This window comes from Sturnira hondurensis, unplaced genomic scaffold (genome assembly GCF_014824575.4).
Source record: "Sturnira hondurensis isolate 20B ecotype Veracruz unplaced genomic scaffold, ASM1482457v3 Scaffold0025406, whole genome shotgun sequence".
Classification (NCBI taxonomy): domain Eukaryota; kingdom Metazoa; phylum Chordata; class Mammalia; order Chiroptera; family Phyllostomidae; genus Sturnira; species Sturnira hondurensis.
Genome location: NW_028098037.1, coordinates 536,268 through 559,786, shown reverse-complemented (window position 1 = coordinate 559,786; position 23,519 = coordinate 536,268). Strand labels below are relative to the sequence as shown.

At 34.3% G+C, this 23,519-nt stretch overlaps 1 protein-coding gene across 7 annotated transcripts in view; it reads left to right on the top strand.

Moving 5' to 3' along the window:
- The window catches only part of UBE2W (ubiquitin conjugating enzyme E2 W), a 59,507-nt gene extending 41,219 nt beyond the window's left edge, over window positions 1-18,288 (top strand). For 3 of the 7 annotated variants that reach the window (XM_037039727.1, XM_037039732.1, XM_037039733.1), the window contains 5 exons: window positions 2,968-3,123; window positions 6,740-6,815; window positions 13,523-13,567; window positions 13,663-13,780; window positions 15,435-18,288. In XM_037039727.1, coding sequence (XP_036895622.1) covers window positions 2,968-3,123; window positions 6,740-6,815; window positions 13,523-13,567; window positions 13,663-13,780; window position 15,435 — 396 coding nt within the window. In that variant the 3' untranslated portion in view covers window positions 15,436-18,288. The remainder of the gene's footprint in view (window positions 1-2,967; window positions 3,124-6,739; window positions 6,816-13,522; window positions 13,568-13,662; window positions 13,781-15,434) is intronic. The other 4 variants (XM_037039728.1, XM_037039730.1, XM_037039729.1 and 1 more) reach the window with 4 other exon arrangements.
- The last annotated feature ends 5,231 nt before the right edge of the window (window positions 18,289-23,519 follow it).

Here is a 23,519-nt window from a genome sequence, read left to right as displayed (position 1 = left end):
CCCTGCTTGTAGCATGTTAAAAAGCCCCCCTGCCTTTTTTTTCTTTAAATAGGGTTATTGAAATATGATTTTTTATTTCAGTCCCCTCAGACTTCAAAGCTGTTCTGTTGACTTCTGACTCTGCGTGTAGATTGCGTGCTGCTTCTGCTATAGGTGTCTGCTGCTACTTGTCCCTTTTCTTTCTCTTCTCCTGATTTTCTTTTGGTTTGTACATTCTTCTTGGCTCCCAGGCCAAGTGATTTAGTTTGATCATCACATTTCTCTAGGAATACTGCTTTCCTTCTGCTCTGTGAATTAGCTGATCAAAGCATGCCAGGGTAATCATTGTATTTGGCCATCTGTGTATTTTCCTTGGTGGTTGATAATGCATTGATTCTTTTTACCAAAGAAGGTAATTTGGCAGTTCTTCATGTTTTGTTACTTAAAGAACACTATTTATTTGACTTCTTAAAAAAGAGATGTTACTGAAAAAGAAATATTCTTTAAAAAATAATTGTGGTAGAGGGACTAAGCTCTTGGGCATTGCTGTGTTCTTTTTTTTTTTTAAGATTTTATTTATTTATTTATCTTTAGAGGGGAAGGAGAGAGGGAGAGAAACATCAATGTATGGTTGCCTTTTGTGCATCCCCTGCTGGTAGTTAGCCTGCCAGGAACTGGCCTGCAACCCAGGCATGTGCCCTGACTGGGAATCGAACGGCATTGCTGTGTTCTTAATAAATATATTGTACTGGTCAAATGACATTTTCTAGCAAAATGAATACCCCACAGCAGAAGCATATTTTGTGAAATTTGTTGACATCCACTGTAAACATCTGTGACACATTGTAGGAATGTTAAATGCATATGATAATAGACTATAGTTTATATTTATAAAAATAGATTTTAATTTAATAATTGTGGATAAACTCAAAGTGTGGAACTGCAAGAACATTTAAGCAGTCATTTCCTTTTGCAGAGCAGCACTTCTTTTAGCAAAAAGTGATGAAAAAGGCCCTGGCTGGGACTTAAATAGAGGGTCATCCTGATAAGCTAAGGTTGCAATTTTGAACCTGCACATAAGAATCAACCAGTGAATGCATAAATAAGTAGAACAACACATTAATGTTTGATGTTCATTGTTCTCCCTCTCCCTCTCTCCCCCTTCCCTTCCCCCTCCTTCACACCCTCTTCCTCTCTTTCTCTAAAATCAGTTTTTTAAAGTATAGTTTCAAAAGTGATGAAAAAGGCATTAGCACTGATAGATATTGTTGAGATAAATGACATGCTTCTAACACAGCTGTGCGCCAAAGTCTTTAAAGGAGTTTTCTGCAATAGGGCAAGTCAAGGAAAGTAATTGACTGTGTCTTATTTTGAGACTTTTGTTTTTCAGCTTTATTTTAGCTCTCTTTAGTGTGACTAGAGGGTGGATGGCCAGAACTTAAAGGAAAAAAAATAATGTATATGAAGTCATTCCTTTGAGAAAAAAAATCCTTTTTGCTGTCTTACATCAGCTTTGGTGAAGAGAGTGCCATATGTTAGTGTATTTGAAATATTAGAGAATTCCTACTTGTATGAAAGAGTGGTTTGTTAAGATGTAGATCCTTGTAAAATTGTAATAAAATTAGCTGTGTAGGTAGCTATTTAAAAATAAAAGCAAAAGCCTAGGTTATGGTCATTTTCCATAACATGTCCCATATTAAACCTATGGCATACTTTACTCTGGCCACAGTTACGTCACTTGGCTCTTTTACTGAGAGAGAGAAAGGTATGTCTTGAATGATATATATTTCACCAATTTCTGTTTTAACTGAAGGTAAAGTTTATTTTTCTACTAAGATTCTGCTATATTCAAGTGTGAGGCATTTTACAGGATTGAGAAAGATACTGTGAGTCACATTGGGGAACTGCCGATTTGTATTTGATGAGTTTTATTAAAATTCCACTATACCTACTGATTTAGAATCTGAAAATGGGGTCCTTGAATTTGTATTTTTAGCCAGATCTTTAGGTAATTTTTTAAGGCAAGGTCAGGAATTAGGAATTAATACTAAAAAAAATAAAAATAATACTTCAAACTGCAATACAAAATTCAGTTAAAGATCAATTAATTTTTATATAAAAATAAATAATTTTTATGAAATTACAAATATTCTTAAATAAGACATACTTTCTATGACCTACTTTTGGCTACTCTTACAGATTCCTTAAGATACGTGAATTCACTCTCCTACCTATTCAGATACATAGGTACATGCGTATAAGAAACTACTAGGATATTTGTTGAATTATTAGGGCAAAGGAAGGAAATAATAGATTTATTTATTACTTTTTAAAATGGTACTGAAGCAAGATGAAGAAAGGAAAAACTGTTAGAAGAATTGAGTAAAACAAAAGGCAGAGATAATAGCAAGAAATTGAGATTCATTCAACTAGGCACATAGTTATTTACTGATTAATAATTACATGTGACCATCACAATGGATGTGTGAGTTTAGAGGAGGTGGGATACATAGCAATCATGTCCTTTTGCATGTAGCACCTGTAGTGGTAACATGGTTACAGGTGGAAGGTGTGTTCCTATCAACTATAACTCATACATTGTCTCAAAATGGAGTACTTTCTGTTTAGAATTTTATTGTATTTGATTTCTCTAGAGAGCAATGAATAGAATTTGAAAAACCTTTTTTAATAGTTTTTTACTAGTCTCAAAATGCATGGTAATTTGGAAAATTTTTTAAAAGATGTGTAAAAAATAGCTGGAATATAAAACAGATGATTTGGATTTTTTCCCTACGACATGCACATCCATATGGTGAAACCTGTACTTAATAAGTTGATGAACATAAACAAGCAGTTGTTTTTCTTGTTCGTGGCACTGATTATGTTTGTTTTGCATTTGGTTTTAAAAATACTAAGTTATATGGAGAATATTTTATTTTTTGGTAATACAGAAAATTTGAGTGTTAATGGAATTTTATTCTTTCTTAGGTCATGTTTACTGGTGAAAATATTCCTGTTCATCCTCATGTTTATAGCAATGGTCATATCTGTTTATCCATTCTAACAGAAGACTGGTCCCCAGCGCTCTCAGTCCAATCAGTTTGTCTTAGCATTATTAGCATGCTTTCCAGCTGCAAAGAAAAGGTAGGACTTTTCAGAATTATTCCAGGTAATATCTCTTCTTTCAGTTTAGGTAGACAAGACTATTTTAATGTACATTTTATTTAAAAGAAGGACACAGTGCTTTTTCTCAATCTATTTAGTATTAGATTAAGAAGTTATTTTGATAAATTTTCATTCCACATAGAAGTCATTATTTTGTATTTCTTAAACAGGAAATTTCTGCAGATGTTCTTAAATAATCTGAATTTTATTTCTACAAACATGCACAGGATAAAAGTGTCTTAAGAAATTCTTGTTTCTAGATTTCACAGTGGAAAGTCCCAGAAACCAAGAATCATAGGTTTCTCCCTTTTCCCCTCCCCTTTCCTGTCTGCTGGGTCTCACCCTGTCACTGTCATTCAGGGCATTTCCCAGGAACCTGAGCTTTGCTATCATAATGGTTAGGTTGAAAAAGGAAGACTAGATTACCAGTAGAATTTTTAGGGCATTTCCTCTTATTCTCCTTTACAAATCCACAGATTCTTTGTCTGATGAAGAGGGGAAAAAAAAAGACCAAGAAGAAGAATCATCTTAATTAAATTTAGGATATCCTTTTAAAAGTACCCGAATCCTCTGCATTCCTCACCCTCTTGTCATTCCTGCTTCAGGGTTTAGTGTAGCACAATGTTCATGTAGTTCTACATTTTTTAAAGCCTCACTTTTCCATAAGGGTTTCCTTATGAATTCTTTTTAAAAGAAGAAACTAACTGACCTTTGAGATTAGAGAGCTGAGAAGTTACTTATTTTGAAGGGTTTTTTTCCCTCTGTATTCCCCAGATTGAACTGTCATTTTTATTAAATTAGTATTTGGAGAACTTGTAAGATAGTACCTTATTTTTAAATGCAAGGTTATTTAGACTCAAACACTTTAAACCACTGTTTGCAAAGTAAGTTTCCTGGAATATTAGTTCCATGAAAGGTTTCTTGATGTTAGTTTTAAAAACGGGGGAAAGTGGTTTTTGTTTAATTACTCATGGGAAATAATGGGTTAAATGATATTTTTTCAAAGTATAACATTAAAAGCCCTTAATGTGCAATATTATATGCCATATAAGAAAGGAAATTAACTGACAGTTAAACTGGTGACACACCATTAGTTAAAAGACATGTGTCTCCTAGGGAGTAGGAGCAGAGTGGGTAGAGAAAGAGGAAAAGGGAAAAATTGGGACAGCTGTAATGGCATAAACAATAAAATATTTTTTAAAAACAAAAATGAAAAAACAAGTATAGCTCCATTCAGGAACATTAAAATGTTCAGGAAAAAATGTACATCTTAGAAGGCATGAAATGTGGGAATATTATCTAATGTAAGTCTCACTTTTTAGCTTCCCTTTCCTCTTTGCTGTTGGCTTTTCTAAACTGCATTTGAAGACTACACTTGAGTTTTTGTTAACTCCAAGGAATTTGGAAACAGGTCTTATTTATTGCTTCTATATTTTCTCCTCCCCCTTCTTCACCACCACACCCCCCCACCCCCCACCCCCCGCACACATTCCAGTTTTAAACTTTCAAGTGTAGAGCAGAGCAGTTTGCAGTGACATGCTTCTGTGTCCCTGCTAATGTTTAATGTCTATAGAAAGGTGAGGCAGTAACAGAATTGAATAGGAAAAGTTAAGAGATGAATAGCAGTGAAGTCTGCGTGTGGCTCTTGCCTTGCCCTGATGGTTTTTAACCTTTGTTTACATTTAAATATAATGATTTACTTTTAAAAACTAGAAAATGACTGTCTTTTTTACCGCCTTCATTCTTTTCTATGCTTTACCATTTCCCTCACATTCCAGTTATTTTCTGTTATTTCTTGCATACTTAGTATGACTAATAACATTTAAATTATTGGTAAACTATTGTATAATTTATCTGGAAGTCAGAATTCTGGCAGCATTAGTTCTGTGAAATATAAAATCCAGCAAACATTTCTTTAGTAATTAACTGTATGTTATTTTTACTGTGCCAAGTACTAGGATACAAAGACAAACAGGAAACTTTCTTTGCCATTGAGGAGACCCAGCTTCAAATAAACTTTAAAAGGTCTTTTAAATGCTCACCAAAATTTTATTCTATAGTAGACATGTTTGTATGAGTTCCACTTTACTATTTTTTTAAGATTTTATTTATTTATCTTTAGAGGGGAAAGGAAGGAGAGAGGGATAGAAATATCAATATATGGTTGCCTCTCGTGAGTCTTCTGCTGGGAACTGGCCTGCAATCCAGTCATGTGCCCTGACTGGGAATCGAACCACGATCGTGTGGTTTGCATGCCCGCGCTCAATCCACTGAGCTACATCAGCTAGGGCTCACTGTACTATTTTTTTTCAATATACATTTTAGTTTTTATCATACAGTTTAGTTTTTTTAAGAACCTTATCTCCTTGATCACTTTCCAGTTTGGTTATATTCTTGACTTAAGCATATAAGTGGTGTTTTTCTTTCTAAAATGTTTTTTCCTGATTGGGTTCTAATAAATACACACATAAAAGTAATTCGTTTGCCATAAGAATAGCAATTTATTTCACATGAACACTGCTTATGACTTTGCAGGATAAACAACAGCAGATCATCTATTTTTTGAAGTAGCCAGGTATCCTATTTCATAATACTAATTTTTCAGGAATTTCCTCAAACGTTATTAATAGGGTAAACTTGGGATAGTTGTTGAACATCTTATGCTCTACTCTTCCCTTTTGTTAAATTATTAACTCAGAGGGACATTATGAGGCTCAACTAAGAGCCTCATAGTTACGTAAGTGAGTTTTAGATATGCCAAGTAGACTACCTGTTTTTCCTTCCTGCTATCTAGGTAATCCTGCTCTCTTCTCACTGCTATTTGGTTGGACCTGTCATATTCTTTACAAACCTACTCTCGGTGGCTTTAGTACAGATCGATATGTTTCCAGATCTTTGTAGTGTCACATGTTTCTTGTGTCTGATAAATGTACAATAGTTTTAAGAAAAATTCTATAATCTATCTTCACTGTGTTGGCATCACTGTTTCTGAGTAGCTCCCTTACAGAGCTGCCATGCGTTTGTAATATGGTGCTAGTCAGGACTTTTATACAACAGAAATGCTCGTATATCTTTTCCTGTTTTTCACTTACATTGTTTGGAAACTTAATCCTTTGGTCTGTCCTTGCTGATACTATCCTATAGAAAAACAGTAATCCTTTGTGGGGTTGCATTAATTTCTCAGACAAATATAGTTAGGTAGACTTTTCTGTTTTAATGAGCTCAAAATTATTAAATTATTTCTAGTGAGATAAGATAAATGAAACCAAATTTTTTTACAACCTAATGCTGCTACTTTTGGTTAATAGTTATTTTCTAGTAATCCCATTGGAGCCTAACCCAAACTACCCTGCCCCTATTTTAAAAAACAGTTTCAATGCCAAGAATCTGTGTTCCCAATAGCACAATCAATAAAACATATTTTTTGGGGAAAAAAATCTGTGTTCCCTAGAATTTCTTTTAGTTATGCTATCAGCATTTATATTGCTTTTTTTCATGTTATAATAGTTTTGCTAAAGCTTTTGTTAAAACTATCTCTCCCTTATGTTTTTTTATTTTACAACTACTTATTTATTTAAACTTTTTTTGGTTTCAGAGACGGCCACCTGATAATTCTTTTTATGTTCGAACATGTAACAAGAATCCAAAGAAAACAAAGTGGTGGTATCATGGTAAGCAGTTTTATTTTAGAATAATAACTTTTAGCATTTTAGCTTGAAAGATTATATATGTGTTTGCTTGAGAAAAAGAAGGGAACATAACTGATGTTAAATTTTTGTAGTATGGAGAAAATCTTTAAAATATTTTTAAGACATTTTATGGGTAAGTTATACCTTCTTAATGGGGCATATAAAACCATAATCATCATACAAGTAAAAACCTAAAATTGCTTTAATGTTTTGAAACTCTACCATTTTATTACAAAAGAAAAGTCCTTAATAATAATCTTTATATCTAATTAGAGCTTGTTATTGGATAACCTGTTGTTTAAAATAGAAGTTTTTATATTTTACGTACTCAGTTCTGATACTGTTCTTTAAGAGGGGAAATCCCATTGTTAGAGATGACCCATTAAAGAAAGCTCTTCATATTCTAATAGTTATTCCTCAAAAAATTGAGGTTCTGCTGATTGTAGTTTATATAAACAGTACTCTAAATAATTCTAAATTCTGTTGTTGTTTGTTGGTAGGGGAATGGTAACTTTTATAAAGGTGCTAACATCTTTTCTAAACTGACCTTACCACATCACCAAAGAGATGTTTAAAATTAAAAACAAAAAGTTTATATTCCTCCATGTACTTTTTAAAACAGCTGTACAAAACCCACCCCCTGTGATTTTGTATATGTAAGAGCATTTCCTTTGTTTTTTTTTTAAATTTATTTATTTATCTTTAGATGGGAAGGGAAAGAGAGAAGGAGAGAAATATCAATGTAGGGCTGCTTTTGGTGCATCCCCTGCTGGGAACTGGCCCCTGCTGGGAACTGGCCTGCAACCCAGGTATGTGCCCTGATGGGGAATCGAACCACGATCTTCTGGTTCACAGGCCCATGCTCAATCTACTGAGCTACACCAGCCAGGGCTTTCCTTTGTTTTTTTTAAATATTATTTTAATAAGAAATTAAAACTGACAAAACAAATTAATAGGAATGGAGCCTTTCCCTCTTGCCTTTCTTTTTATGATGAAACCTGTTATCTTAGTTAGTCAATTAAAAACTTCTTTAGCCGTGGCTGGCGTAGCTCAGTGGATTGAGCGCGGGCCTGCAAACCACACGATCGTGGTTCGATTCCCAGTCAGGGCACATGCCTGGGTTGCAGGCCAGTTCCCAGCAGGGGGCTCATGAGAGGCAACCATACATTGATACTTCTCTCCTTCCCTTCCCCTCTAAAAGATAAATAAATAAAATCTTTTTAAAAAAACCTTCTTTAAATTATAGGAGTTCTCTAGGTGTTGAGATAAAAGGTGACTGGAATCAGCGCAACAGAATAGCACTGTTCCAGTAGTCACAAGTTAGTAAACACTGTGAAAGAAGAAAGCTATTCCTGAGAGCTGCCAAAATATGCATATTTGGGATAATGTTAATGAGAAATGCAGATGACCCAGAAGAAGAAATAAAAAATCTTTTAAGAGCTATAAAAAAAAACTTTGATGAGAAACCAGTATATTTTTAATGTATATTCTTTACAAATTAAAGGTTTAATGTAAGTCAATGAAAATCCAGTGGAATGATGGGGTGGGTGTTTTCAAAATTTTGAAAAAATCACTTGAATTTTGAACTAAAAGATAGTGGAGAATTCATCTACCAGACACCAACACATTGGTGCAAGAATAGACATTGAAATGCAATTACTCTTTTGTAGTCCTTTTTACGTAATAATATGTGTTTATAGGGTGAATAAGGTGTCACACAAATCAGTGACAAGAGAAAAAATTGTTTTGTAAGTAACCTTGTTAGAAAATTGGTAATCATTTTGGGAAAGAAAAAGTTACATTTTTATTTCATGTATGGAATATTTGCTGTGGATTAAATTAAGCAATTTTTAATGCAACAATAGAAAAATATTTTTTAAGTTGGGTATTATCTCTGGAGGAAGGAAGAATATTGGAAATTATAATGAAATTAAACATTTAGTTAACTGAAATATAAACCTTTTATAAAAGCACCAAAAAAACTTCAAGTCACAGTTACTATAAAGCTAAAAAAATTGTTAAATGTAGTTAAAGTTAAACATAGCTTGTTAAAAATAAAGATGATTTATGAAAGTTGCTTAAGCATACATATAATAAAAGCATGGGTGGAAAAATTCAACAGACTTAAAAATTACAAATTTAATATTTGAAACTGTTGTTGAATTGGCAGACTTTTATAAATGAGTGCAGTGCTGTAATACAGTATTAGGTAGAATAAAATAGTATTTTCTTACTTGCTGCTGGGATAGCAACTTAATGTAGTCCTTTAAGGAAGTAGTTCAGCAGTATTAAACAAGCTTGAAGTTTAAGATCAACCTTTTGTCTCAGATACTTCTGAGATTTCTTCCCAAGAAAGTCATTGTTACAAAGCTTCTGAACTTCTGAGATTTCTTCCTAAGACAATCATTTTTAATACAAAGAAAACATGTTATGCATGAAGTGTTCTGTGGCATTTATAATATACACCCTATTCCTTATCCTCCATGTTGTTGCCTCTACATGTGCTATTTACCTGAATGAACCCTTCCACACACACCCCTGACTTCTTGGGAACTCTTTCACCAGAGCCCTGTTGATTGCTCCCTCCTTTAAGGAATCTAATAAACTTTATTACTGTGACTAGAATGCAGGTTTTGTTTTAGTTCTTAAGATATCCCCAGGTCATTCTGATTCAGCTGGTCACTTCAGAAGTTGTTCCAGAGATTCTTAGTTATAAAAGGACAACTTTTCAAATAAGATACACTGAGAATCAGACTTAAGGAATTCTTTCTGAGCACTGAAGTTCCACTAAAACTTTAACAAGACCCCACTTTAATTAAACAGCCCTTCAATTTATATGGCTGACTTCTCATTCTTTTACATCCTCTTGCCTTTTAGGACCAAACACTGCACTGCCACTTTCTTCTGTGCCTTTAAAGTGTCCAAGCTCCTAAGATAGTGGTCACTTTATTTCAGATTTAATTTAACCTCACTAATAATAGAAGAATTCCATTGTCTTTTCTAATGTTTTAAACTGTTTTACAATTTGAGAGGAAATTGTATTAGAGTGATGAATTTTAAAAATATATCTGTTTTCAAAGTATAACTCTCTCTACCACTGTATTCCATCCCAGTGTTAGATGGTATATTTCTATGTTTATCTTCCTTACTCCCTTGCAGGGAAATTTCAAAAAGAGTATCATCTTTCACTCTGGCTCGTGGCTCAGTTGGTTGGATCATTGTCCCGTGCACCCAAAACGTTGCAGGTTCGATCCTCAGTTGGGGGTAGTACAGAAGGCAACTGATCAGTGTTTCTTTTTCACATCGATGTTTCTCTCTCTGTCCCCGCCTCCCCCTCTCCTTTTCTCTCTCTAAAATCAGCAAGCGTATCCTTTGGCAAGGATTGGGAAAAAAAGAGAGAATCATCTTTTAACCTCTCTAGTGGTGCTTTATATAGTTGAAAGGACTTAGGAGAAGTCCTTTATCTAAGATAACTTCCAGAGCTCCTTATTACCTGCCTTTTTGAATAAGAAATGGAGAAAAGTCACATAGTGATAATAGAAATATAAAAGTTAATTTTTTTAAATAAAATATACTTAATGGTAGGAGTTATTTTGATAGTTAATAGTTTTTATCTGTTACTGAGAAATCCACACTTTCATAACTAAACTAGAAAAGTATTAATAGTTTAAGGATGGATCATCTCCAAATTTAGCCAAAAAGTGCCAAGAAAAGGGGCTTTTCAAACAAAATTTACCTTTTACTAAATGTAAAATAGTCTAGGGTTTGTATAAGAATTAATTTTCCCAATAAACAGATTAAAAGTATACCTTCTTCCTCTCCCTCCCCCAAAATACAAATTAGCCAGTTTTTAAAGGCTCTGGATTCTAATTCAACTAAATCATGAGTATCCTAGTCCAGTTTCAATACTGGGATGGTATCCTGGCCCCAGGTACAGAAATTTTTTTAAAATTTTTTCTTTTAATTTTTCCCCTTTTTTTAGATTTTATTTATTTTTAGAGGGAGGGAGAAATAGAAGGAGAGAAACATCAATGTGCAAGAGGTAAATTGATTGGCTTCCTCTCACACATCCTGCATCAGGGAGCTGGCCAGAAACTCAGGCATGTTCCCTGACCGGGAATCAAACTGGCTGATTCAGTTCATGGGCCAGCACTCAATCCACTTAGCCACACCAGTGAGGGCCAGATGTTTTTTCATAGACAGATAATTCTCTTTAAAACATCCTCAGTTCATTAACCTACAGTGACCATTCTTACCTCAGTATGTTCTTTGCTCATGCTTGAACCCTGCATGCTTAAATTATTCTCTACCCACATTCTCCCTTAAATAAACTGGTTTGCTCCACGAGTGAGACTGATATGAAATCGAGGAAGGGTAATGTTAGTGGACACTTGGAGGTGATAGAGCCTCTGCTCTGCCATAAATGTGGTAGGTACAGGCAGAAGGTCTTCTTTAACAACTCCTTCATCTTTAACTTTGTAGCATATATTGTCTTCTTTTTACATTTCAGAGTAACAGTTACAGGCAATGTGAAAAATAGCCCACCCTGACACTGTAGTTGAATTTCAAAAATCGTATCTAAAAGGTAATCGTACTCACTTGTAAAGCAGAACACGTGAGGTTTTAGAGTTTTGCAGTTGTTAGTTGTTTTTCTGCTTAGCTGCTTTAGTTCAAAAAGATCTCCTTTGACCATATTCTTTTTGTAACACCAAGTTACCAAGAAATACGGTCTTTTTATTTCTTAGTATCATCTACTTCTGAAAGGATTACAAGGTGTGACCTTCAAAACTAAACAAAAAGGTCAGAGACTGAATAAAGACTTGCTTGGAATTGGATGAACTCCCTGAAACACTTAACATTTCAGTTTCTAGAAACCCTACGGAATTGCAGCCCCCGGTATCGAGCTCCCCAGTCGTGCTTGGCAGTGCTAACTAGCATCTGTGGACCAACGTGGGTTAGAGTGTTTGTCAAGTGTAATCAGAGAGGCAGGAGAGGTTTTGGATTTAGATTGGTAATATATGTGTATTTAAAAGGGAGTTTCTGGATGCAAGATGCAGATACCATTAAGGAAAATTTAGTTTATCTCTTGATTTTAGAAAAAGAGGTCTCAGCTGACACACCAGAATTGAGCTGCCAGATTTTACCAGTGTCAGGTTCTTGAGGGAAAAAAAGCCTCTCTCTCAGCTTAAATTTGTGATCTTTCACATTATTAATATACCTTAAAAGTTAGGCCAGTCACTGTTACCCTCCTGTTTCATGTTTGTACATATTATATTTTACACAGTTTTGTGCCACATAATGATGTTTCAGTCAACCGTGTTCCCGTAAGATTATAATCTTTAATACCATATTTTTACTGTGTACTTTTTCTATGTTTAGATACTACCCTTATGTTACAGTCACCTAGTGTTCAGTACTGTAACATGCCATACTTGTTTGTAGCCCAGAGCAATAGCTGTACCAGATGGCCTAGGTATGCATTGTAAAAGTCATTAATATTAATATGTGAACATACAAATTTTACTGTTGCTTACTTGAAGTTGACTAAGGTCATAACTGCATTGGGATGCAAGTATTGTGTTGCCAATTAAAGCGGGGTTCTGTTTGCTTTGAAAAAACAATTGAGAGAGTAGGGTTCAAAAACTAAAGGGAACTAACCACGATAGGTGTTTGGAAAGACAGTTTATCTCAGCATACTGGGTGGGCTGCAGGATTTACGTGTGGTTTAGAGCTAGAATCTTCTTTAGAAAACAGATCTGTGTCCAGTTCAGTGCACAAGTGAATGAATGACTGAGCCTCAGAGTTCTATTATAAAGCAGATGTAATTGCTCTTGAAAAAGATTTTTTTAAGTATTTGAGATTATAAACCTATTTCAGTAACATAGCCAACTAGAATGCATTAATAATATCCATATGTTTTCTGTAAATATTAAACATTTATAACTAAGTTTCATAAGTTACTGCTTTCCACAGATGGGAGTACAGTTCTGTGGTTCCTGAAGCATTTTTCTTAAGGTGGTAGATAATTGAACAACAATAGCCTAAGGCTGCTCTTGAGTATTGGCTCCAAAAAACTAGGCTTATAGGAACTAAGTTCTCATATATGTAGATGTATATTCAATAAACTGATGAGTTTGCAATTTGAGGAGGAGTAGAGGAATATCTTCTGCAAAATTACAGACTACATTCAGGCTTCATTCAGCCAAAACATTCCCTCTGGGATTATAAGGGGATAGGAACATAAAATTATTTCAGACTAGTATTAACAAACTCCTTTTCTCCTTATCTCTGTTAGTTGTGAACCTTTTTATTTGTGCTACCTTTTAGGGTTATAAAACTGTTTTTTAAATTCATGAGTCCTAACTTTTATACTCAGTTTAACAGTCTTTTGCTTTTTATAACAATTCTGTTGTCTATGCTGAAGTCTTTCTTGAATCTGTTCATTAAAGGAAAACTTTAATTCCTTAAACTTTTGAGAGACAAATCTAACTGTAGAGATTGATTTTTGTCTTGTAGGTAGCATTCCACTTCATACCCACTGACCTTACACTGTGTTCCTGTTCTTCTAGTCTTCTGTCCCTGGGAATATCCAGGGAGATGGTTTCCAATATAATGTGATGGTTCTTATAATCTGGGGAAAACTAAATGACCTTCTTCTAATATAGTTCTCTCTCATTCACTTTTCCCAGAACCCAGTGAAGTTAGCCATGGTAGGTGCCACCTCTTTGGAACTGGTAATTTCTATATTCTGTTTGAGGGTATAATTTTAGTAGGGGCTTCGGCAGTTTCAGAAAAAGTTTAAATGGTTAATAGATTGATTTTATTCCAGGCCATCATCTTGCCACAAATACTTTAGCCAGGAGATTAAATACATTGAGTTTTTTCAGGACCTTTTGTAAACTTATTTTGGTCTTGATCCAAGATAGATTTACTGTAACAACTTTTTGGTAAGCCAGTTTCTGATATCTAATAATCCTTTTATCTAGCCAAGAAATTGTTCCTTCTGAAAACAGATTGACCTTTTTTGCTTCTTAGTGATGGCCATCTTTTTTAAGGAAAAGATGGCCATGGCTTTCCTCATACCTATCTCCATACTTACCTGTGTGCTCATAGACTTTTGAGTACATATGGCCATCATGTATTTGTAATATTTAATTGAACTCCATCTTTATAAGTTATTTTGTGAGAATATTTCTTCAAGGATACAGTATTCAAGGAAGGTAGTATTGTACTAATTTCTTTTAACATCCGAGCCAAAGGGAGAATAGGTAGGGAGAATAGCTTCCCGCGGATATCTCAGTCATTTTGGATGTTTGTAGCATGTTCTGCAACAGCCCTACTGCCCTGGAAAATGTCCATAATGAATAACCTGATAAAGGTACATGAATGGTACCACCTGTCAAACATGACATTTTGGGATAAAAGCTTATTGCTGGGTAACTTTATGTTTGAGTTGGCTTTTATCTGTCACCTAGTGTGTACATCGTCGTATGACATGATACTAAAGTTTATCCTCAGTAGTTTGACATGTTAGGTAGAGTTTAGTGCCACCTCTTAGCTTGGAGGTTTAGGTGTAATTAGTTTTGGTACTGGTTTCAAGGACCCTAGTGTTAAGAAATACAGTACTGAAGAAGTGATATTTTAAGGAACTTATTTGCATTAAGTTTGTTCTACATCCATTACTAATAATATACCCTCTTTTTTTATTTTCACAGTATTTTAAGAAACGCATAGTTTCATGTGACACTTATAGGCTATAAACTATTGACTTGCTTTCTTAAAGATTATTTATTTGATGGATTCTAATGATTTAAATATGATTTACTTTAAAAATCTAGGTTATTTCACCCTTTAGATTACCCTTAAGTTGCAGGATCACAGAATTTAAAGACCTTTAACAACTCTTGAGTAGGTGCCACTAGTCTAACTTCTTCCTGAAAAGTAACCAGTCTTCAAAATAAATCCTTAAGGTATGCTTTGTGAAATAAGTCATGAACACAGAAGATTATACTACATGTTACATTAAATATGCATTGAGGCTACCAGGAAGTGTTGCTAAGTAATTTGGTAGAGTTACTTTAATGACCTTCTTTGCATATGATCTGTACTTGCTTAAAGAAATTAATAACAATTTGATTTGGAGGTTGTATCTCATTTGTGAAGTTATTTCCTTCAAAAGATTAAAGGCATGACTTGGATTGTTCTGTGTTAAATAGCATGACACCATGGCTCAGGAGTTTACTTCCTATCTCATTGCCATTTTAAATTGTTTCCCATAAAAGAATTCTTTTAAGACTGATAAATCTGAAAGTGTGCTAACATACATTAATTAACTTTTAAATAAAACTAACATACTAATAATACATCATTTTAAGACTTGTGTGAACTACTAGTTCCTTGAAAGAATAGGACTTGATTTGTTTGTAACTGTATAATTGAACACAAATTGGACTTTTTCTTTGCAGGGATTGGGGGAGGCAAGTCAGACATGTGAACCATGTTGTTCTTGCTACTTTAAATTATTTTTATGTTAGACTATCTTACAGATTTTACTAACACATGCTTGACTTTTTAATTATATTTTTTCTCCTTTTCTTTAAGATGATACCTGTTGATGCCACTATTATCATCCTCCTAGCAGAAGATAGTCCTACTGAGAAAATGAGCACTTTGATCATTCAGTCTTTGAACTTTAACCTTTGACTGGAAGTGACCTATAGGCAATGAAGACTACTTCCTTTTACTGCATTTTTACTCGTGTGCATTCTGGGCGCATGTTGATCGCTGGTTCAGTCCAGGCAACTGACATGCTTTTATTAGTCATACAGTATTAATGCAGGTGTCAGGAAATGTCAAATATAATTCCATTTTTTATTTTTATTTTTTTAAGCTTTTGGAAAAGTTCCAGGTCCTCATGTATTGTGCAATAACAATGACTTCCTTGGCGGTTTGGGGGCATTCATTGCCGGCAATGGATGTCGTAACAGGAAAAATTTTCATTAACTCCTGCCACCCAGTGATTAATGCATGATAGGGCCTATGAAATGAACTTAATGGTTCTAGTGGGATTATAAATAAAGTGTGGGATTCAACATTACTTTGAAAGTCACCCCAACTCATTTCTATTTGGATTCTATGCACTGTGACCCTAAGGTTAACAGCATGAATTAACATGCATCTTTAAAGGACTGTAATGAAAGATCATTGCATATTTATTGAATTGTTTATATCTGCTGTCAAATTGTTTTGACATGGAAGGTTTTCAAGTAACATTGGCAGAGAGGTACAATATGTTATCCCTATGGTGAAAATAAATTCATTCATTGTATATAGTTCCTCAGTCTTTGAAGTAAAGGTATGAGTAATATAGGGTATGAGTGATTTAATCAATGCTTTATTTTGGAAGTAAAATGGCAGTGGTGGTTGAACTGCTGCAGTCTGTAATTTGGGCGTGTTTGTACATTAATTTTTCCAAGTAGAGTACACGTTGTTGTTTCGTGCTAGCCATCAGCATGAGCCCTGCTGCCTAAACACTATTTCATTTATTTATGTTCGGAAAATCCATAAACATTTTTGTTTGCAATTTTGTTTCTTTTGCTATGTTTTAAGTCAAGTTTGAATGTTACAAATACTTTAATTGGAAAACTTCTGTTGTCTTTTCTTGTAAATTTTCTTTACTTGTATCATCTTGTCCTTTAATCCTGTACCCTAAAATAAGAAATACATTTTTGACAGAGGCTTAATGTTTTAACAAAAGAGTGTGGACATTTTTTATTTTAAAATTTAGGCAAAGGTGCACTATAGAATGAATGGTATGTTTGTTTATTTGTCTCACACAACCATACAGTTATTCATGGAGAGATTTGTTTTCTTGTTTAAAAGACTTTGCTTACAGCTAGATAAAATTTTTCTACAAGAAAATTGTTGAAAGGTCCAATTCTCAGAACCCTGTAAGTTAATGATACTACAACTAGGTCCTCTTTTTAAAAAAGTGATTAATGTATTTTGTAAATTACCTTTTCACATATGCAAAATCTGTTTCTACTACAATGTTATTTTTACTAATGCCTATTGTTGCACTCTTTTGACATATCCTGCAATGAATTTATTAATTGATTTGGGCTTAAAATAAAAGCCAGTTGGCTGAAAACTTTGAAATTATGTACCCCAGAAAAACCATCCAGTCAATAATTGGCAAAGAATTTTTAAAATTTGTTTTTAATCTATGTATAGATGACATTTTGTAGCTTTGTACATGTTGTTAATTAAGGGCATATAATTTTACACTCTAAAGTATAATTGCTGAACTCAGGGGTGGGTAGACTTCAAAAATATGTCTGCTTTAGAAGTAACTTGAAAAAAAATTAAACCTATAGCCAGCCACCAAATTGTGGACACTGTTTATACTGCTAGTTAGCAATTACCACTTTTTAAAATTAGAAACATTTTTTGTTCTGTTTTGACTAGGCATATGTAAGTTCTCACAGTAGTGTCTATCAGTCTTACTTGTTGGCCTGTTTTAACCAAGATAGAAAATGTTTTCTGGGATGCTTTGAACTACTTAGTTTTTAACTGAGTTTTAATATGAAAATTACAGCTGTAAATTATCTTTTTTTTTTCATATTTTACATAACTGCTGTAAACTACTGATTGACTTGATCATTTTGAGGGTTGGGGGAGGGGAGATTTCATTCTGCTGGTCCTCTTACTAAAATTCTTTTATTAAAAAATGATCTGTGACATTTATTCACCAAAGGAATCGATATAACAGGTCAAAGATTAACAGTGCTATACTATTGATAATAGGTCATATATAGCCTCAGTTGAGTTTTTAAATATGAATAGCAGTATTTTAACATACCTCTCTCTACATAGAAACACCATAAACATTGAAATGAAGCAGAGGAAAGTAAAGGAAAACCAAATAATTTCAGTACATTTTATGGTTTAAAGAGAAGAAATTAAGGTGAAATATACTGAAATACAGACACACCAACCATTCATAATTTGCAATCAGATAACACCTTATTTATTTCTCCCTTGAACTTAGGGAACATTGAATAGTCCTTTGCACTTAGATTTAATGAGTTAATTATAAATGTAAGTTACAGTATTGAAAGACATAAAAACGTTTGTTTACCTGAGGCATTGCTCTGTAGAGGGCTTTGTAATAATAAAATAAATATATCTGATACGTTGTTGAAGGACAACCAGGATGCCTAGAAAAATGTACATAGGAACATGCTATTTTTCTCTTCCCTGCTTCCCTCCGTGGACACAGTCTGCTGCGTGGGCCTGCAGAATTATATTTTCATTTACAGGCAATGTGTACTTTCTTGTTTTTTATTTATTTATTTATTTTAAGGCCATTCTTCTGGTTTGCCAAATTCTGTTAAGAAGGTGATACATTCAGCTCTTTATTTTGCATGCTTAGATCAGGAACTTGGTGCCCTTTAAAAAAAAAACCCTATTATGTCAAGTAGGTATTAATACTATAGATTTTAAAGAGAAATGGTTTTCATTTTTTAACGTAAATTTTTAAAGGTAAATTTTATGGATGTTCTCTTAAGGAACTTAATATTCACCTCTAAAGGACTTGTAATGTGTAAATTCTTTCTTTTAGCTAGCAGGGAAATAAAGCTTTTTTAAAAAATCCCCATGGGGGGAATGCTAAAAATAGTTTTTCTATACAGTTCACCTGGACAAAGATCTTAATTCTTATTAACTACGTAGACAAATATTTCATATAAAGTAATTAGAATAGTTTATTACTCCCTTCTGAAATTTTAAATATATGCAATATATATATATATATCGTTAGATTCCTGCAGTGGGTAATAATTTTTTCAGATTCTAAAATAGGTATCTAGTGACTGCTTGATTGTTCGCAGATTGCATCAAAGATGAATTGACAAATAACGGAAGTAAGTAGTGATATGAAAATGGTATGTAACCACATATTACTTGTTTCTGGTAATCAGGTCTTATTTTTTTTTAAGGCTATTGTTTTTTGAGAATTGACATATCTAAAACTTGTTAAAGCTTCTTCCTAAAAATAGAAGAGGAGGAACTATGTGTTAACTTTTTTTAAAATAAAGAATCCAGTGTCACTAGTTCTAAGGCTTTATGGTTACTGCTGCTTATATTTCTCAGTCTCACTTTTATTTAGTTTTTTTTAGCATATTTTACCTGAATGCTTATAATTGTGCGTATAAGTTGGTTTTTATAAAGAACTGAGGCTTTATCACCTGTTTCTGTTCTGAGGCTTCATTATTATCAAAGTCAGCTGCTATAGTGTTCTGTTTGGCTAATACTGTTGCAGGATTAAGCTCTGTGAAGAAGGTGTCTTTTAATCTGCACCAACTGGCCCGAGTCCTCTTAGCAGTCAGGGTTTTTTGTTTGTTTTGTTTTGTTTTTACTTTTTTTTCCTGTCTCTTCACAGATAGTATAGTGTGTCAGTTTTTAGCAGTTTCTAATTTCTAAGTTTTTCTCCCTCCTTTTCTTCCCTCCTTTTCTTCCCTCCTTCCTTCCTTCCTTCCTTCCTTCTTTCCTTTCCCCTTCTCTTTTCCCTTTATTTCACTTTTCCTTTCCTTTTCTTGAGGTTAGATAATCCAGAGAAGGAAGATTATTACAATTTCTACCTCTCATCAGAACTGTTTAATAAAGACTTCTTCCTATAAATGAAGTACACAGAATTTCTGATAACTATATAATTTCAGTTTATCAGAGGATGGCTAAATTTGTTCAACAATTGCTTGATACAATTGCTGAGCTGTTACCTATAATTTAGTTCTTAAATACTAATATTGAAGGAATTTCATTTACTTTTGGATGGTGACTCTCATAAAGCCTAATTATTGTCCACTTGAATTAAATCACTTGTTTTGGTAAAAGTGTGTTTTCATTTAAGTTTCCAGATCTCCCTGAGATTTGAATCTCTTTGAAAAATAATAATGCTTTGTGGAAGACTTCTGCTTTCTGAGCATAAACCATGCATTCATCTATCATTATCATTAGAGGCCCATAGAATTTAAACATGTCCTTCCAATTACATCTGTCTCCCTCAAGTTAAAGTTCTGGTTCTATGGTATTGACTGTGGTTTTAATTAGAAAATGTTATATTGGAATTTATATTTGAGGATGAACCTTTAGAATGATTACAGGAGTATATTTTTATGAAAGATTTTTGTTGATAAAAATACTTATATCTGAAGTCATTTTGAATATTGGAAGGAATGCCGAAATACCTAATGAACTCCATCTTTACAAGAGGAGTGCAGTTGACTGGGAAAAGGGAAAATAGTTTTTGTTCCGATTCTTGGCACCTACATTGTCAGGTTTTTGAGAAAATTTTATTCCCACAATATTTCTAAGCTGTTTTCTCAAAGGCAGGAGCATGGTTTCAAAAATACTGGGCTTTGGTTTGTTCATTGTGACATCACTTAGTTTTCTTGGGCCGTGGGAAGATGAAATAATCCTACCTCTCTGGTTCTAAATCGTGGAGCAAGATTGGTAAGGAATTCGGTAGATTGTGTCAGGCACCATAAAGATGCAGGTCTCTTCATAGTAATCACAGATGGTTCACCTAAATGAAACTAGTTATTTGAATAGATTATTAAATTTATCTAAGTAGCCAAGAATTAAGTGCATGTGTAAGTCAAAACGGATTTGTTGTTTTTAGTTTGTACCATTTTCCTCTCAATATTCAGAAATACAGATTGTACATTTTATTAATAAAAATGGAAGCTTGTGCTTGAAAGTTTGAATAGGATGGATGTATATATTTTATAAACCCAAGTTGTAAAATATGTAAAGCTGTGGCTTTTTAAATAGAATATGTGTTAAAAGATAGATTAAAAACCTATATATTATATATTTTTAAATACATGTATAAAACTTTTGTTAGTTGAATATAAATTACATTGTGTGCTTCATGGAATTCAGCAACTTTTAATAATAAAGCAGTTGTCATTGATTTTTTTCCTGTAGACTTGAATACTAAATTGGATAAATATTAAACCTTTTCATAGATTATAATGTAAAAATTTCTTTATATAGTAGTTTCTCTAAAAAGACTGATCTTTAAAAGATTATGGAAACAATAACATGTTCATTTTCAAAATGAGGGCAGAGAGTAAAGATAGGCACTAAAGCTGCTAGTTTATGTCACAGGTCGCCTTTATCTAGTAGTGCAGCCTGATGTATCTTAGTGCTTCTTCATGCTTCAGTTAAAATAAGTCCTGATTAAAGACTGGGCATTTTCAGAAAAGATGGAAATAGAAACAACCGGCCCTTGATTTAGAGTTACCAGGAGTCTGGAGTTGTTGAACCTCAAATTGTATGATTAGTAAGGACATACTGTCAAGAACTTCCGGATGCTTTCCTGAGTATATAGACCCATCAACTAACGAGGGACCCCTGAAGCTGTGGGAAGAGAGAAGGAAATCAGAAGGGGGCAGCTCCACATCGCACTTATTCCCAGCAGGAAGAAGTTCAGTATGCTCTGCTGATACTCCACGTTTTCTTTTCACAGGGGATCTGCTTGCCCCAGGAGCACCTCTCCTTACTGGGGCGCCCTCCTACCATTAAGCTGTCTTACCTCAACAAGCTGTGCAGCCTTAAGCAACTATTTTAATAGCTGGTTAGATAAATGTCAGATCCATCTTCCTTTATTGTGATCTTCAAAATAATTTCTGTGTGTCACAGATTGTAAGATTTTTCTCCACTAGTTTAAGCTTCTGTGGATAAGCGAGTCTGTTGAAGCCCTTCTTATATTCCTTGGTACTTTTCACATGACATGACACACAGCAAAACTTAAAATGAGCTGATTTGAAGGGCTAAATGGCACGGTTTTGTGTGCTTGGATAATATGGTCCAAGGCCATAGAAGTTCTGCATCAGTGCTGTTGGTAATCCTTGTTAAATCTTTTACATTGCTTTTGAGATTTCTTTTTAATGTTTGCTTAAGGCAAAATATAAGTGGGAGTACCTGGGTTCCCTTTCCAGCTCAGTGTAGTATGAAAATACTTTAATAAGGAAAGTTAAAATAAACTGAGATAGAAATATCTTCTCTTATGTGTACTTGGCCTTCAAGGACCTAATATGGGTAGATGCATGTCATCAGGCGAGAACCTGATATGGATACCATGTCCTGAAGAAAAGTTCTCCAACTTAAAATGTTTTATTCCTCGCTCGCCCCCAGAACAGCTTTCCTGTCACAATGGTACTCTGTCCCACCTAGTTATCCAAATGGGGAATTTAACATCATTTGCTCGTTCTGACATTAACTCCCGTTGAGTTTATCTTTAAAACATCTCTGAAATTTCTCCCTTTTCTCCAGCCCCCTTGTCTTTTCACTCTGGTCCTGGTGTTCCTAGGCTGCTCTTGAGCTGTCCACACGCCTTGTTTCTTAAGCAAAACACAAGTACCTGTACTTTCCTGATGTTCTTCCCTGTCCCTAGACTATTCATCATCTGCTTTCTTGCCCGAAAGATCAGGTCAAGATGTAGTTACACGGTGATCTTCGTCCTTCCCTCTGCACCGCCCACCAATCTTCTGTCCTGAACTCTTTTAACAGTAGGAACAATCTCAGTTGTGTTTTGTGTCCCCAGCACACACATAGCACGTAGTCCTATCATAAAAGCTTTTCATAAATTTTTTAATGAACTTGTACTTGTCTTTTTTCCCTAACTTTCTTTGAAACACATCTAAATCACCATCTACATGAAATGTTACAGGACCACACCGTACCCTTCCCATCCCAGAGAATTATAAAGAATTACTCTTAAGTAAATTCATTGGTTTTGCTTTCTTTAAAAAAGGGTGTTTCTCGTGTTCTTGTCTTTGAGATAAGTTGCTTACCTTTAATATATTCGTAAACTAAGAATTGCTTTAAAATAAGTACATCTGAGGAGCCCTGAGATCATAAAAGTAAACCCAATAACACTCATTAAGATTAAACAAGTACAGACAGTTCCCAATTTAGGATTTTTCTACTTTATGGTGTGAAAATGGTATGCATTCAGTAGAAATCAAACTTTGAATTTTGATTTATTGCCAGGCTGGCAATATGCAGTATGATGTTCTCTCATGGTGCTGGGAAGCAGCAGTGAGGTGATTTTGCCCAGCTGTAGGCTAGTGTAGGTGTATGTTTGAGGTAGGCTAGCCTCTCGTATTAAATGCAATTTTGACTAAAGATTTTCAACGTGGATTTTATTGGGACATAACCCTTTGGAAAGTTGGGGGGTATCTGTACTTTGTACTTCTCCTGTATGAAGAAGGGTGGCAGAGGAGCAAAAGCATAGGTCTTTGAAATGCCTGTGTGATAAGGAGATGAGAGAATATAAAAAGATGCACGTCGGTGACAGTTTCTCATCATGGAAATGAGTTGTTTGCAAAAACTGCTATGATTCAAAAATTATAAACTTTGTAGATGAGTGTTCAGCAGGTACAAAGGTCAAGTACAAAATCCCTAGAGCAGGTCTTATGTGAAGGTCATCCCTGGAGAATGATGTTGCCAGTGCAGAGTGAGCCAGTAGGGGTGCAGAAACCAGGGCCACATGATGAGGGGCCTGTGAGTCAGGGTAACACTGAAATAAGGTTTTCGGTTTCCACTAGACAGAGATGAGCTTAGCAGGATATTTGTCAACAGAGAGGAAATTATGAAACAGCTACTATGTGAGCAATA